The 16,776-nt window shown below is 47.9% G+C and overlaps 2 protein-coding genes across 9 annotated transcripts in view; both read left to right on the plus strand.

Moving 5' to 3' along the window:
• Window positions 1–1,800, plus strand: part of Sh3bp2 (SH3 domain binding protein 2) — a 34,196-nt gene extending 32,396 nt beyond the window's left edge. For all 3 annotated transcript variants that reach the window (XM_076863997.1, XM_076863996.1, XM_076863998.1), the window contains 3 exons: window positions 90–171; window positions 758–817; window positions 1,214–1,800. In XM_076863997.1, the coding sequence (XP_076720112.1) occupies window positions 90–171; window positions 758–817; window positions 1,214–1,351 (280 nt within the window). In that variant the 3' untranslated portion in view covers window positions 1,352–1,800. The remainder of the gene's footprint in view (window positions 1–89; window positions 172–757; window positions 818–1,213) is intronic.
• An 8,607-nt stretch (window positions 1,801–10,407) lies between these two features.
• Window positions 10,408–16,776, plus strand: part of Add1 (adducin 1) — a 68,308-nt gene continuing 61,939 nt past the window's right edge. For 2 of the 6 annotated variants that reach the window (XM_076864258.1, XM_076864262.1), the window contains exon 1: window positions 10,410–10,571. The gene's annotated coding sequence lies outside the window, so the exon portion shown is untranslated. Of the gene's footprint in view, window positions 10,572–10,872; window positions 11,051–16,776 lie in introns of all 6 variants that reach the window. The other 4 variants (XM_076864259.1, XM_076864261.2, XM_076864263.1 and 1 more) reach the window with 4 other exon arrangements.

Below are 16,776 nucleotides of genomic sequence, written 5' to 3' on the forward strand. Positions count from 1 at the left end.
GGACAGAGGCCCATGGTGGTCAGAGGGCAGAAAGCCAAGCTGTGGGGGTGTGGCTGGAGGGGCCCCACCAACATGCTGTCCTATTTTAGGCTGTTCAAAGCCACGAACCCCCGGGGAGAGCCCCAGGACGGACTGTACTGCATCCGGAACTCCTCCACCAAGTCGGGGAAGGTGGGTCGCCCCATAGGGACTCGGGCACTGTGTACCCAGCTGATGGGGGCCCAGGAGTCTACGGTTTATAGGTTACCTCCCCATGCAGCCGGTTCCCAGCAGAACCCTCCATCTATTCTCGGGAACTAGATGCCCTCTAAAGATCAGAGTCCATGATGTCTCCTTCTTGCAGAGCTGTGGAGGGAAGGGGAGGGCTGGGCTGCCAGGACTCCAGGGATGGGCCGGGGTTTGTGTACCCAGAGTGGGGGGAAAGCCACTGGGTGGTAGGAGTGGCAGGGGTCCTCACTCCCCGTGCCTGTCAAGTGTGTGGTGCTCCACATCACTGAGCTGCACTAGCCCCATGTGTCAAGAGAGAGGTGGGTCCTGGTGGACTGGGTACCCTTGATGCCCAGTTCTCACCAGGGGCTGATAGCAGGAGGAGCCCCTGCTCAGGTGACCACAGCTGGGCAGGGTATCTGCAGCCCCTCCCACCTCCCTCCAAGGGCTTCAGCACCCAGGCCTGGTGGTCTCGCCCACCCGCTCTGGCTCCCGCGATGGGCCCTGCACCCTCTGGTGAGACATCTGCTTGACACTGCCCTCCCTGTAGGTTCTGGTTGTGTGGGACGAATCCTCTAACAAAGTGAGGAACTACCGCATCTTTGAGAAGGTGAGGGGCTCTGAGGGTAGGTTGGGGACCCTGGCTCCAGGGCTCGGCTGGCGTCAGGCAGTGGGTGCACTGAGACTGGCACTGCAGGGAATCAGCCCTCCATCCCCACTGCACAGCCTCCCTTCTCTCCTTGCCCAGCTTTGTCTGCAGGGACCCTGGAAGGGCTGGTTTATTCACAGATCTTTCCTGCAGTGCCTGGGTGCAGGCTCTGTTTGGGTCATTGGGGACGGGAGAGTGCGACCTGAACTTGGGGAGCACAAGTGTGATGGGGCAGCAGGAGCAGGCCTGACTGTCCTTACTGCTGACTGCCTCATTTTACATCCGGGGCTTGGGGCAGAGGAGACAGGCTGAGCGTCGGGGACTGGGCCCCCTAACCCTGCTGCCTTCCGCCCGCAGGACTCTAAGTTCTATCTGGAGGGTGAGGTCCTGTTCGTGAGTGTGGGCAGCATGGTGGAGCACTACCACACCCACGTGCTGCCCAGCCACCAGAGCCTGCTGCTGCGGCACCCATATGGCTACACCAGGCCCAGGTGACACCTGCCCCGCACAGCTGCTGGGCAGAAGCAGCCAGAGGGCCACAACCCTGTACCACACAGAGGGAGCCTCACCTGCATGGGAAGAGGAGCTGGAGTGAGGCTGTGCTTGATGCGAGGCTCAGACGCCTGGTGAAATTTGGCCAGGCTCCACCCAGCAGCTGGGTTCTGGGCTGGATCAGGACCCAGCTCCAGAGGACTCTGTGTCTCTCCAGGCTGACACACCCTGCTTCCTCCTTCCCAGGAACCCAGGCTCCAGGACCACGCCCTGCCTGGGCTTCTAGGACTAGAAGTCTGGTCCCACTGCACACCACCCTGCAGTGGGCTGGGAGCCAAGCAAGGCTGGGGCAGTTGGGTGGGACTGGGGCTGGTCCTAGACTCTCCTGGGAAGAGTAAGATGCAGGCTCTGGGAGGGAACCTTGCCTCCCAATAAATCAGAAATGATCTTTGCCTCGGTGACCAGGGCTTGATTGGGAAGGAGTGGGGTAGCTGCTTATTGCACACCCACCGATATCCGTGTGGGGAGTGCTAAGAGGTGGTCTCCCTGTCTGCTAAAACATAGGTCACTGAGTGACTTGCCAGATTGCACAGGGTCACAGGTCAGGACTCAGCTGGGGCAGTCTTGACTTGGAGCCACCACTGTTTCCATGGGTCACACCCAGGGCAGTGGGGCTCCAGAGCTAAAGGGCCCCCATATCTATAGTTGGCTCATTCTCTGCATTGACAGATGGCTGTGAGTGCCTCCTGGGCGCCTGCCCCAGTGCTGGAGCCGGGTGCACTGTGAGCAGGCCCCAGGCTCAGGGTGGCCACGCTACAGCCCAGCAAGGGGACAGCTGGATGTGAGGTGCAATGCAGTGTCCAGGGCAGTGGGATATGCAGTGGCTATGAGCTTGGAACCCCATAGGTGCTCCAGGAAGACTTCTTGGAGGAAGTGATGGCCACTATGGGGCAAGAAGAGTTGCCTCTGAGTAGGCCAAAGAGAGGTGGGGACAATGGCATCCAGATGCCCAAGTCCTCTGAGCAACACCACACTCAGGTGCAGCCTTCATCAGTACCCTGTTTCTTCAGGCCCTGCTCCCGGGTACGGCCTTTCCAGGGTGGCTTTTTGTGAAAACCAACACAGTTGGGAGTCGAGGTTGGCAGGGCCCCAGGGTCATCTGGTGCCCACTTGCTTCCCCTCACGTTGGGTCATAAGGTTGAGAGGTAAAACCCAAGTCGAGGACTACACTGTGCCCCAGCCAGTGACTGCCCAGAGTTGGCTCTTTGTTTGGGTCCCCAACCCCTGCTATATTCTGGGGGCCTGTGGTCTCCTGGATGAATCGGGACATCACATATGGGAGGCTGCCACTCCAGGGCATCTTGGCTGCAGTGGGACAACAGGCCGCCACCTGCTTCCTGGAGCCAGGTGTCCACCTCTGCAGGTGTTTCCTCTTCAGCCTTCCCTGGGAGAGGAGTGAGAGCCCAGGGAACCTTTGGTATTCCAAACCACCTCTGGGAAATTGGCCAGTCCTCCTCCCTGAGTCGGAATTCTTAGCGAAGTCTGCCCTAACCCCATTAGGGTCCCCAGAGTGGCGCACACCACTCCCCCCTGTGGCTACAGTTTCCAGTCCTGTGAGATCTGCACTTTCTGGGGGTGCCTGGGGGTCTGCTGGCTGTGCCACAGAGCACTTGCTTTTGGAGCCAGCTCGGTGGCTAGGATGTATTTTTTAATATGTTTTTTTAGTTGTAGTTGGACACAATAATCTTTATTTTTATGTGGTGCTGAGGATTGAATCCAGTGCTTCACGTGTGCTAGGTGGGCACTCTACTGCTGAGCCACAACCCCAGCCCAGAATAAATATACATACATACATACATACATATATATATATATAAAATATTCTTAGTTGCAGATGGACACAATAGCTCCTTTATCCGTTTAGGTGGTGCTGAGGGTCAAACCCAGTGCCTCACCTGTGCGAGGAAACGCTCTACCACTGAGTCACACCCCAGCCCTAGAGTGTATTTTAAAAAGCAAAACCTGGGCTGAAGGTTTGGGGGTCCTGGGTCACAAAGCTAGGTGATGAGTCCTACTGGCTGATGGGACATCTGAGCCTATGGCTGCCCAAGGCCCACCCCCACCTCAGGCCTGGCCCAGCCTCTCCTCACCTCCTGGGCCGTGGGCCTCCCACCACATCTTTGTGGACTGCGCCTGGCCCAGGGCCTCATATGCAAGGGCACAAATGTGGGTGTCGGAGGGTTCCCAGTCTTGGTCCTCCAGTATGAAGAAGAGTCCCTAAAGGGTTCCTGCTCTCCAGAGACCTGTGATGAATTTCTGTTCCACGCATGGGGCTGGGGGACGTGGTCACCTGTCTTTGAGGCAACCTACATTGGAGGTGCTGAGCTGAATACTTGACATAATTGGCTTGGAGAAGCAGTTTCTGTTCATTCTCTTTGGCAGCTGAGAGAACCAAAGTCAGGCCCAAGGTCAAGGTCCAGCCATGGGCACTCACTGTGGTGGTCCTGTCTGCCTCACCGCAGAGGCCAAGGCCCGCCTTGCTCCCTGACACCCCTCGTGCCTCCTGCAGTCACTGTGGGGTATCCTCAGCTCTGTCTCCCACAGCTGGAGAGTGCCCTCTGCCACCCAGGGAACCAGGCTCTGGGGAAGCACTCCTGCTGCTGCTTTGCCCTGTGGTCCCAGGCTGTGAGGACAGCCTCGGGAGGCCCAGGCCCTGCCCTGGGGCAACCCCATTTCCCCACTCTGCTGACAGACAAGGTGGCTCAGAGAGAGTGACTGTCTTGCCCACCATCGGGATGTGTGCTAGGACTTGGGAAAGGGGCCTGCACCCTTTTAGAAGTTTCCCCAAGCCAAGGATTAAGCCTGGTTTTGTTTCCCAATGTTGATCTGTGGGGTATGGGGAGCCCTCTATGCCTTCTGTGTTTTAACTGAGATTTTTATTGTTAAAAGAGAGATTCTTTTTTATTTTACTGTTGTTATTTACAATGCTAGGATTGAACCCAGGGCCTCACATGCTAGGCAAATGCTTTCCCGCTGAGCTACACCCGGCCCTAGAGACATTTTCAAAATCAGAAGAGACCTCTCACAGATCTGAGTTGCTCCCAGTTCCCACCCAACTCCCAACTCTGGGTCATGGTGTGGGGAGCGCCCCTGCTGGTAGGGGCTCAGACTACAGCTCCAAAGGTTCTGCATTCCAGGCTGGGTGGGGTAGCTCTGAGTAGGGGGCAAGGGAGGACAGGTCAGTGAACGAGGCACGGAGCCCCAGTGCTCATTGAGGTAGACAGTCAGCCTGAAGCCCAGAAGGAATGAGCCTTTTGAGAGTGACTGAAGCCCTAGAGACATCAAGGTCACACAGGGAACATGGGCAGAACTGAGACTTGAACCAAATCCATGTGTCTCTAGAGGTGGGAGATGGGGAGGGCCACAGCCTGTCTCTGGCTGTGACCATCTGCACGTCCTAATCCCTGCACCAGGTGGCAGGGAGGAGGCAGGCACCCCTGGAGGTGTCTGAGATCCCCTCTTCAGACTCCTGTTAGCTGGAGGGAGATTCTAGAGGCACTGTCTACCCTCTTTTCAGACTCTCAGTGAGCTCTGCAGGAAACTACAGGCCCTGGAGGCTGCCCAACAGCTGCCCTTGCATTGATCTCTGGTTTTATCCTTGGCCACGCCCTGACCTGTTCCAAGCTGAGGCTACACCTTTCCTCCTTTATTTCCTGTGGAATAAAATATACAGAAAATTATACAGAAGTATACAGCCAACACATAGAACTGTGCAACTTCCAGGGAACAGCCCCCAGTGCCAGCGACCCCGCCCCCTGCCCTCTCCATCCCAGGACCACCTCCTCTGCCCTTGCTTAGGGAAGTCCGCCTTCTTGTTTTTCTAAAAAGCATTCACCACAGATTATGCGCCTACCCCAGCCCCCTCCTGCCTTCGTATTATACAGAATGGAGTGTAGGTGAGCTTTGGCCTCCGGCTCCGGTCATCCTGATCTGTAAGGTTCATTCATGTCGCTGTGATTGTTCAAGCCACTGCAGCACACCCGTGGCTCACATTGGGTTGTTTCGAGTTTGGGGTAATTACAAATGCTGCAACAGTCTTACCCACGTCCTGTGCAAAGGAGTTAGAATTTCTCCAGGATATGAAGATCTTTCACTGTTGTTTCAGGATACTGTTCTAGTTCACCAACCGGAAAATAATCTCCTTGGCTTCACATCCCTGCCAACACTTGATACTGCCAGACTTTTCATTTTCACCAGTCTGGCATGTGTATAACTTTGGCTTTTATTTGCACTTAGCTATTTACTAATGAGATTGAGAACATCATCATGTATTTATTAGCCATTTTAATCTTGTCCATGAAGTGTCTATTCAAGGCTTTTGCCCATTCTTTTTTTTTTTTTTTTTTTTTTTAAGAGAGAGTGAGAGAGGAGAGAGAGAGAGAGAGAGAATTTTTTAATATTTATTTTTTAGTTATCGGCGGACACAACATCTTTGTTTGTACGTGGTGCTGAGAATTGAACACGGGCCTCACGCATGCCAGGCGAGCGTGCTACCACTTGAGCCACATCCCCAGCCCTTGCCCATTCTTTATATGCTTTATGTGTTTGTCTTTTTTTTTTTAACTAATCTATAGGCATTTTTTTTAAAAAAATTTAGTTGCTGATAGACCTTTATTTTATTTATTTATGGTGCTGAGAATCAAACCCAGTGTTTTATACATGCTGGGTTAGCGCTCTGCCACCAAACCCCTGTCCAGCCCAGTCCAGCCCAGGCTCGGCCACCCAGGCTCGGCCCAGAACCCTAACCCTAACCCTAACCCTAACCTCAGCCACGGAGCTCCTGCCCCAGCATTCTTCACATAGTCTTCATGTAGTGACGTGCTGCAGATATTTTCCCCAAGCCATTGGCTTATTTTGACTGATTATGTTTTTGTTTTTTTTTCCTTTTTGGTATTGGAGATTGAACTTAGAAGTGCTTTACCATTGAGTCACATCCCCAGCCCTTTTTGAGACAGGGTCTTCTTAAGTGGCTTAGTCCTCATTGAGTTGCTGAGGCTGATTCTGAACTTGGAATCCTCCTGCCTCAGCCTCCTGAGTCTCTGAGATTACAGGCATGTGCTATCACATTTGGCCCAGACCCTATAAATTTTAAAACTAAATTGTCCATTCCAATAGCAACAACCCATTGGCTTTTTTTTTTTTTTGTAGTACTGGGGATTGAAACTGGGGATGTTTCATCACTGAGCCATACCCTAGTCCTTTTTAAAAATTTGAGACAGGTTCTTATAAAGTTGCTGAGGGTTTTGCTAAAGTGCTGAGCCTGGCCTTGAATTTGCAGTCCTCCTGCCTTAGCCTCCCAAATTGTTGAGATTATAAGCATATATTTTGACACCCAGCTAAATTTTGATTGGGAATAATAATGTATTCCATTATAGCTATGAATCAGCTTCAGGAAAATTGACAACTTTATAATCTTGAGTCTTCAGATATGTGAATGTGATCTATATTCATTTGTGTCTTCTTTAAGGTTTGTCAATAGGATTTTGTAATTTTGTTAGTTTAATATTGCTTATTTTTTTACTAAGTATGCTTTGTTGGTACTTTATATTTCCTTTAGTCTATTGTAAAATGTGTATTTTCTTAATTTACCTATTTTTTGTTAATAACATATTAGATGTGTCTTATCTTTTTACTGGAGTATTTTGTTTGCATTTAATGTAATTAAACTTATTAGTTTATTTTATTTGCATTGCTGGGGATCAAATCCGGGGCCTTATGCATGCTAGGCAAACACTCTGCCACTGAGCTACATCTCCAGCTCTTATTATTATTTTTTTGAGGGGTTACTGGGGATTGAATTCAGGGGCATTTGACCACTGAGTCACATACCCAGTCCTATTTTGTATTTTATTTAGAGACAGGGTCTCACTAAGTTGCTTTGCACCTCACCATTGCTGAGGGTGGCTTTGAACTCATGATCCTCCTGTCTTAGACCCCCAAGCTGCGGGGATTACAGGTTATGTGCCACTGCGCCCAGCTTTTTTTTTTAAAATATTTGTTTTTTAGTTGTAGTTGGACACAATACTTCATTTTATTTTTTTATTTATATGTGGTGCTAAGGATCAAACCCAGGGCCTTTGCACATGCTAGGTAAGTGCTCTACCGCTGACCCACAACCCTGGCCCCAGCTTATGTTTTTATTGTTCCTTTTTTTTTTTTTTTGAGATGGGGTGTCTCTGTTGCCCAGGCTGGTCTTGAACTCCTGGGCTCAAGTAGTCCTCCTGCCTCTACTCCTGAACAGTAGGAATACAGGGGCATACCACTACACCTGCTTCTTTTTCTATCATTTTTTTCATTCTTTTAGATTGAACAACTTTCGAAAAATCATTTCACTTCTCTTTCTACTAGTTCAAAAGTCACATACACACTATTCTTATTAGTGTGTGGAGTTAAAACCATTAAATCTCGGGCTGGGGCTGTAGCTCAGTGGTAGAGCACTTATCTTGCACGTGTGAGGCACTGGGTTCGATCTTCAGCACCACATAAAAATGAATAAATAAAATAAAGTTATTTGTCCATGTTAAAAACAAAAAAACAAAACAAACCAAAAAAAAAACATTAAATCTCCTCCACAGCACAAGTCCTTGGGTGACTTTGCCTTCACTGACCTCCTTCATGGTTTCATACATATTGTACATCATTTGTGGATTTTAACCCTACATAGGCAGTATTCTTTTTGATTTTTTTGTAGCTGGAAAGAGAAGGTAAATTTTAATAGCACTGAAATGGTGAGATCTACACAAGATAAAAAGAATCATTTGCCATTTCAAAGTACATGGTTCTGTGGCTTTAAATATATCCACACTGTGCAACCATCACCACCATCAATCTCCAGAAATTTTACCTTCCCACACTGAAACTCTGTCCCCACTAAACACCAACTCCCCACTCCCCTGCCCAGCCCTGGGCATCCACCATTCTACCTTCTCTGTCTTTAAGTACTTGTACTTTATATTCATACAGGTGGAATCAGACCTTTATCCTTTTATGAGTGGATTGCGTCACTTAGCAAAATGTCTCAAGGTTCATCTGTTATTCCATGTATGAGAACTTCCTCATTTTAAAAGGCTGAATAGCATTCCATTGTCTTTCCATTCATCATTCAGTGGACACGTGAGTTGCTTCCATTCTTGGGCTATTGTGAACAATGCTGCTGTGAACACATATGTTACAAATCTGTTCAAATTCTTGTTTTCCTTTTGCAGTACTAGGGACTGAACCCAAGGGCACTTTTCCAGAGCTGCAGCAGCAGAGGACAGAGGCAGGCTGATACTAATTGGCTGTGCCATTCTGTTTGCTTGGTTGTTAGAGCTTAGATGTGCTGATGGACATTAATACAAAGACCTGCTTCCTGGTGCCAACTCCCATCCATGTGCCCCTTCCTTAGAAGTCTTCATCCTCTAACTTCCAGATCACCTCTTCAGGATCCTGACCAATGAACAAAGCCTCATATCTCTCCACACAAGGGAATGGCTGGGATCTCCCCCTGGAGCTTTGCTAACTGGGGTCAGTCTCCTAACTACTGTCTTTCAGTGCAGCTGCTGAATGGGTTTCAGCTCACGAATATACTGAGCCCACTTTCCTTTGCTTCTTGTCGGTGTGCCATGCCATTCGTATGAGCTGAGTGACACTGGACTGCAGTGGGTGACAAGAGGTCTAGACTACCTATTTCTGTACCTGCTTGAATCCGGTTCTGGATCCAAAACTGTTTAAGACTTGGTGGTCAAACTCAGCTTATGACAGATGGTTCTTGCCTCAGAGTTAGTTTTGGTGTTCCATAGAAAATTTCATTTCTATTGGAATCCAGCAGAATTCTAGAAGTTACTTTTTAAAGCTTCTTAACCTGTGGGTTTGTATCTTTAAATATTATTTCTTCCTTCCAGCTGCCATAATCATTTTCAGGGAATATATTAGTCCTCATGAAGTGGTCCTAAAATTCTGCAATTCAATCTTTCCCAGATTCTTTTTGGTTTAATTTAGTTCTTCCCCTTGCCTTCAAGTTCAGGAATCTTTTTGTGTCTAACCTATTAATCCCATCCATTGTATTTTTCACCTTTACATGTTTTTTGTTTAATGTCTCCACTCTCTAGTTGACATACTTTCCAGTCTTCTGCCCCGCCAGCTTTCCTTCAGCATCTCCTTTTTGTTGTTGCGGGGCTGGGGATGGAATCCAGGGCTTCACGGACGCCTGTCAAGCACTCTGCCACTGAGCCACATCCCGAACCCCTTCAGCCGGACCACTGCACTGGATGCTGAGGATTCGGAAGTGAAGGGACAGAACGGGGGTGGAGCTATCTGAGGACAGGCAGTAGGCAGGAGCAGGTGCCTAGAGTAGGGGCAGCTGGCGCTAATCCACGGCAGTCTGCCTGGCCCAGAGGCGGGAGCAGAGGCCTGCGCTGGCTTTCTTTGGCTGTGCAGGGAACAAGAGTCCTGCCCAGCGGGGACTCGGACAAGACAAAAGGAGTGGCAGTGTGCGGAAGGTGCCGTTCTGGTCACCGCGGGTGGACGGCCTGCCAATGGCCGCTGCAGGCTCATTTCCTGGTTCCGCGGAGGTGCCTGGCGCTTGGCATCCGCAATCAGCACCCTTTCCAGTCGGCGCGACCTTATCGGGGCCCGCAGGCCACGCTGTCCCGACCCCACCCTGACTGCCAGCCGGGCCCCAAGCCTGCCTGGGGCCTGCCCGCCCGCGCTGCCAGGTACTGGGGCCCGCCAGCGCGTTGCGTAGCGGGGCCGCAGCAAGCCCCCGAAGCAGCCGCACAGTTGCCAGCGGCGGTGCCCTACGTTTTCGGGAAGCAGCCCCGAGGGGCCAGAACCCGCCCTCCCTACCGCCCGCGCGACCGGGCCTGCGCAGCTGGGTCGCAGCCGCGAGGCCCCGCCTTCCCCAGGTGCCGCCCCCGCGTCTCGCCAATAGGAGGGTGCGATGCTGGATGGTGGCGGCGCAGGCCGGGCCAATGGAGAGGCGCGTCGTTGAGATGCGGCGCCGCAGGCCGCACCCAACTCGGGCGGCGGGGGCGAGCGAGGGCGGCGGGGCCGGGTAGGCCGCAGCCGCCAGGGTGCGCGCGGCGGGCGGGGGTGGAGCCGGAGCCCCAGCCCCAGCGGAGCCCGCAGGCTGAGGCCGCACTCGCTCTGGGAGGCTGCTCGTTGCTCTCGATTCTCTGCGGAGGTGAGGCGGGTGGACGGGTGCAGGCCTCCGCAGCAGCGGACCCGTCGCTGCGGGCTTCTTGGTGCAGCAGCACGGGCCACGGGCCTCGGGCACGGTGGGGCGGGTCCCGCCGACGTCTGGCGGCTGCGGGCCTGGCGGACCGAGGCCGCGGGGAGCGGGAAGCGGGTCGCCGGCGGCCGCGGCGGGGACGGCCTCCTGGTGGTCTTCCTGCGTTCTCCCGCCTTAGCCTTCCCTGCGTTTTGGGAAGAGCCGGAGGACCTCTCCCTGTCGTTATTTTCATTTTTGTTCTTGTCACTCGTAGCCGAAGGTGTCTGGTAGGTGATCTGAGTAGTTTATGCAGACGCACCTTGGGATGAATGTTTTGGTTCGCCCGAAACTGCTGTTGGCTTGACGGTGCGATTTCATGCCTAAAATGACCTAAAGCAATTGCCATCTCCCAAAGGCCCTTGAACAGCAGCTGATAGCTGTGTGCGTTGCAGGTGAGTTGTGTAGAGAGATTTCTGTGTGTCGAAAACTGATTGCCATCTTCGTGGGGATGGGAAATCGAATGTTGAAAGATCCAGTTTGTCTCCTTTGTAAAACACGTGTGAAAAGGAGCCTTCAGCGCGCCCCGGAGAGGGGAGGCCATTTCCGGCCGAGGGTGGACTTCAGTATGGGGTGGGCTTATAACAGTGCAGCCTTCAATCTCTGGAGAAAGCCAGTGGTGTAGAGTATCTTTAGATACAAATTTTGGATAATTCGCTTTAGTTCTTTCGGGGAAACTAGAATAATATAGTTATTTTTTAAGGAAATGAATGGTTTTGACAGAACTGCTTCTCAGAGTTTTAATGTGGTTTACCCCGGCATCATCCGGTAGTTTACTACTTTGTATTGTGTAGCTTCTAGAGTTTCAGAGACTCAGAGTCTGTGAATGACCTGAATCTAAATCCAAATTCTACTCAGTCTCCAAACTGCGATAGTTTCTTTAAAAAACAGTGTGGGCGTGCAGTTTTTGCCTTGCCCTGAGAGGCAACCCTGTACCACCGAGCTACATCCCCGGCCTCTGCTGCTTATATTATACAGGCTGATACTTTCCTGCTTTAACTCTTGTGATGTAATCTGATTCTGATAAGGTGTTGTTTAATGTTTAATTTGTTAATGATTTTACCATAAAAGATGCTTTTTTTTCTTTAATTTTTTTTTTTTTTGGCAATAGTACACAGAATGCCCTGTTTGTTTATTTATTTATATATAGGTGGTGCTTAGGATCAAACCCATTGCCTCACACTTGCTAGGCAAGTGCTCCACCTCTGAGCCACAGCCCCAATCCCCAAAGCTGTTTTTTTATGCTATTGTTTTTAGTTCTTGTATGTAGTCGTTATAGTGATCAGAAAAGTAAATATTAAAATACTTCAAAAGATACCGTTATTTTTATTATATAAAACTCAGTTTGATTGCCTGTCTTCCTTCTTTCCATGTTGAACTCTTCGCACACACACACATTGAGAGAATAGCAGAGTTCCTGTTTACTCTCATTTAGTTTCAACAATTATTAGCTCTTAGCAAGTGTTTTTTTTTTTTTTTTCCATCTGACCCCTCAATCCCAGATGTCATATCTGGTTTTTTTTGAGGGGGGGTGGGTAACTGGGGATTGAACCTAGGGTTGTTTTACCACTGAGCTACATCCCCAGCCCTTTATATTTTTTCATCTTGAAATATAGCCTTGCTTAATTTCTGGGGCTGGCCTTGAACATATAATCTTCCTTCCTGCTTCAGCCTCCAAAGTCACTGGGATTACAGGATGCACCAGAGTGCCTGGCCAGATATCATATCATTTTAACTGTTAAGTGTTTCAGTATGTGTATCTTAAACAATAAGGACTTTCTAAAAAGGTAAACATGAATACCAGTATTAGAAAAAAGGAGTTTCTTTAATATCTTCAAATATCCAACTACTGTTAACATTTTCTTGATTGTCTCATAATTTTTTTTAAATAGTTTTGAGCTAGGATGCCAATGTCCCCATACCATTGTAACTTGTTTTAATCTATAGACTCCCCCTCTATCATCAACAACATCTTTTTTTTTTTTTTATTATTTGTTGATGAAATCTGACCTGGTAGTGTGTTCTGTGGAGTAATCCGGACTTCAGTCTGTACTATTTTTTAACAATACAGAATTTTCTGTAAACTGATGGCTAGATAGAAAGGTCTTATCAGATCCAGGTTTGATTTGTTCTTTCAAGATGACTTTTAGGTAGGTAAACAGATAATGGTGCATAATCTGGTTAGCAGCCCTTGCTGCTTGGTGCCTAGAGTCATTAAGCTTTGAAAAATATTGATGTTTTAATTCTGTAACCTCATCAATGATTAATTGGAATACTTGTTTTTTTTTGAAAAAAAATATTTTTAGTTGTAGAAGGACACAATACTTTTATTTATTTTTATGTGGTGCTGAGGATGGAACCCAGTGCCTTCCACATGTGAGGCGAGCTCTCGACCACTGAGCTGAAACCCAGCTCCTAAATGGAATACTTCTATAGAGAAATTTTCCTTCATTCACTATTTGATTACCTTGAAGTATATTTCTTCTAGAAAAGGCAGGACAAATGCTTAATTCCTATTATTTTCTAATTTTCAAAATTAAAGAGTTGATTCTCTAATATCCTTTAAAAGTCGCCTGTGAATTGTATCTATGTGTTTGTCCTTGTGAACTCAGGAGCTTAAATGTATTTTTCTTTTTTTGGTACTGGGGCTATGTTCCCAGGCAGGAGGATGGCAAGTTTGAGACTAACTTCAGCAATTTAGTGAGGCCCTAAGGACTTAACCAGACTCTGTTTCAAAATAAAACAGGGGTGTTACTCAGTGGTAAAGCGCTTGCTTAGAACATGTATACAAGGCCCTGGGTTCAATCCCCCGCACAACAAAGAAACAAAAGTTAGTGTATATGAAACGTAAATAAGTTATATGTTTAGACTTGGGTTCAGTCCATAGATATTTCACTATGTACATGCAAATATCCTAAAATCTGAAAAAATCCCAGATACTTTTGGTCTTATGCCATTTCAGATGAGAAATACTCAATCTGTGTTTAGAAACAACAGTTCAAGCCTTTGGGCTGCTTACTGTACTAGGTTAATCATTGTTTGTAGATCCTTTTAGTGAGCCGGTTGTGTGTTACAGATACTTTCGGTGCCAAAGTATGAATTGTGTTCTACTTAACCTCAGCCTTATACCTGAACCTTTTTTCCTTCTAAGCCAAACATTTGTTTCTTCTTATTCAATCATTTTAGCCTGCACTGTACAATTTATCTCAGAATAGTGTCAACACAAGCACCAATGAAACTGTTAAAGAATTTTTTGGGGCCTGGGGATGTGGCTCATAGCGCGCTCGCCTGGCATGCGTGCGGCCTGGGTTCGATCCTCAGTACCAAATACAAAACAAAAGATGTTGTGTCCGCCGAGAACTAAAAAATAAATAAAAATTCTCTCTCTCTCTCTTAAAAAAAAAAAAAAAGATTTTTTTTGTACCCTTATTAGGTCTATCTAGTCAAATTCTGTTTTAAAGTCATTTAGAAGAGTTACTATGTGGTTTTGCCATCACTGTATGTATAGTTTAGTTCTATAGTTTGGTTTTTATTTTGCCTTCACTATTTAAAAATTGCTTTTTAAAAATTTAATTTTGAGGGCTAGGGCTGGGGCTCAGCAGTAGAGCCCTTGCCTAGCAAGTGTGAGGCCCTGGGTTCCATCCTCAGCAACACATAAAAATAAATAAACAAAATAAAGGTATTGTGTTCAACTAAAACTAAAAGGTAAATATTTTTTTAAAAAACTTAATTTTGATAGGGCATGGTGGCACATGCTTGTAATCCCAGTGACTCTGAATGCAGAGGGAAGATTGCAAGGTTGAGGCCAATTTCAGCAACTTAGCGAAGCTGTCAGCAACTTAATGTCTCAAAATAAAAAGGGCTGTGGGGTGTAGCTCATAGCTAAACTCCCCTGGGTTCAATCCCCAGTACCTCCCTTCCCAAATAAAAACTTTTAAAATTAAAAGGCTTTCAAAGTCAAACCGTAAAACAAGTATAGTTGAACCTCTGTCTCCTTCATCTTATTCCTTCCTTTCCCCCTACATATTCTTTCCAACTTGTATTTTGGACTAGAGATCCAACTCAGGGGTGTTCTAACACTTGTAGGTGGACACAATGCCTTTATTTATTTATCTTTATGTGGTGCTGACAATCTAACCCAGGGCCTCACCTGTGCTAGGTGAGTGCTCTACCACTGAGCTGCCCACCCCCCCCCCCCCGCCATCCCCCAGCCATCCCCCCCCCAGCCATCCCCCAGTCATCCCCCCAAGCCATCCCCCCCAAGCCATCCCCCCCCCCCCAAGCCCTTTTTAATTTGTATTTTGAGTCTGGCTAAGTTGCTGAGGCTGGCTTTGAACTTGAAATCCTCCTGCCTTAGCCTCCTGAGCTGCTGGGATTCAGGCATGTACCACCACACCTGGCAAGTTATAACTGCCTTTTTTTTTTTTTTTTTTTGGGTACCAGGGATTGAACTCAGGGGCACTTGACCATTAAGCCATATCCCTAGTCCTATTTTGTATTTTATTTAGAGACAGTCTCACTGAGTTGCTCAGTGCCTCACTTTTTGCAGAGGCTGGCTTTGAACTCGAGATCCTCCTGCTTCAGGCTCCCAAGCTGCTGAGATTACAGGCATGTGCCACTATGCTTGGCTAAGATATAACTGCTTTTTAAGGAACATTTAACACAAACATCTTGCCTGGTAATGCTCTTTTTTTTAAAAAAAAATTATTTTAGTTGTAGATGGACACAATATTTTATTTTAAAAATGTATTTATGTGTGGTGCTGAGGTTCGAACCCCAGTGCCTCACACATGCTAGGCAAGCCCTCTACTGCTGAGCTACAGTCCCAGCCCCTGATTTTTTTTCTTATTCTATAATTTGGTGAAGATTTTCTGGTACATTTAAAGGTGAGTCTAAAGAAATTCTTCACATAGGGATGATATCATACTCCAGAATTCTCTTCTGTCAAGAGGACAACCTTAGCTTTTTTGTTATGTGGTGATTAATGACTATAGGTTAAAGACCTCAGTTTTATATTTTCCTTTTTGTAAACAGTTGCCCTCAGCCCCTCAACTGCAATAATATAGTTTTGTGTTATCTACCGTTTCTGAGGTACAGACATCAAACTCACATTGACATAATAAATACAATGTGCCTTAGTAGTTTTTCCCCCTGTTGTTACCAGTGTTCCCTCACAGGTCATCCGCGTGTTCATTGAGCTCTGAGATAAGTGTGTGAGTAGTGTGCCTGTAGCTGTAGTCATGTGTACCGATTTGCTCACCTCTGTTCTGCCTTCAAGATGCTTCTTCAGGCAGTCCTTCTGTGCCGCCTCCACTGTCACTGCGTGGACTCCATAGCAACCTCCAGCTGGTCTCCTGGATGCTTCCTTCCCAGCTCCTGCCCATCATTTAGGGTGTTTTTCATAAAATACCATTGGAGATGTGGAGTTGTTGTGGAGATGGAGTTCAGGCCTGGGGTGTCCTGCCCTTGAGATGATGCTTTTAACTGGCCAGTGCTGCCCCCCTTGGTGGACTCCTCAGTCCTAACATGAGGCCTCTGTTGACAGCTGCTGTCCTGGTCTCCCCCTCAGTGCATTCACATCTATCCCTGTGTTGGTTCACTACTGTACTTCTGCAGTCTAGCATGGTGCCAGAAACAGTAGGTCTTTAAGAAATATTTGTTCAATTAAAGATTTTTATTTTTTAAAAGCTTGGTTATGAGGAAGAATGTTTATGGATGCTTATTATAGGAGATATGGCATCAATTCCCCTAAAGCAGGAGTTGGCAGATTTCCTGTGAGGGGCCAGACAGTAAATATTTTGGGCTTTGAGGGCCAGGTGTTCTGTTGCAACTTCTCATCTGTATTATTATTATTATTTTTATTTTATTTTTTTGTGGTGCTGAGGATTGAACCCAGGGCCTTGGAACGCGGGGCAAGCACTCTAACAACTGAGTTATGTCCCCAGCCCGCTCATCTGTATTTTGAACAAAAACAGCCATGAGTGATATGCATGTGGTTATTGTGTATCTCATAAGTTGCCCTGGAACTTTTGATCCATTTTCTTCAACCTCTTGTGTAGCTGGGATTACAGGAGTACACCCCTGCGCTTGGCTTGTGAACCTTAAAAATATGAGCATTGGG

This window comes from Callospermophilus lateralis, chromosome 8 (assembly GCF_048772815.1).
Source record: "Callospermophilus lateralis isolate mCalLat2 chromosome 8, mCalLat2.hap1, whole genome shotgun sequence".
NCBI classification, from domain to species: domain Eukaryota; kingdom Metazoa; phylum Chordata; class Mammalia; order Rodentia; family Sciuridae; genus Callospermophilus; species Callospermophilus lateralis.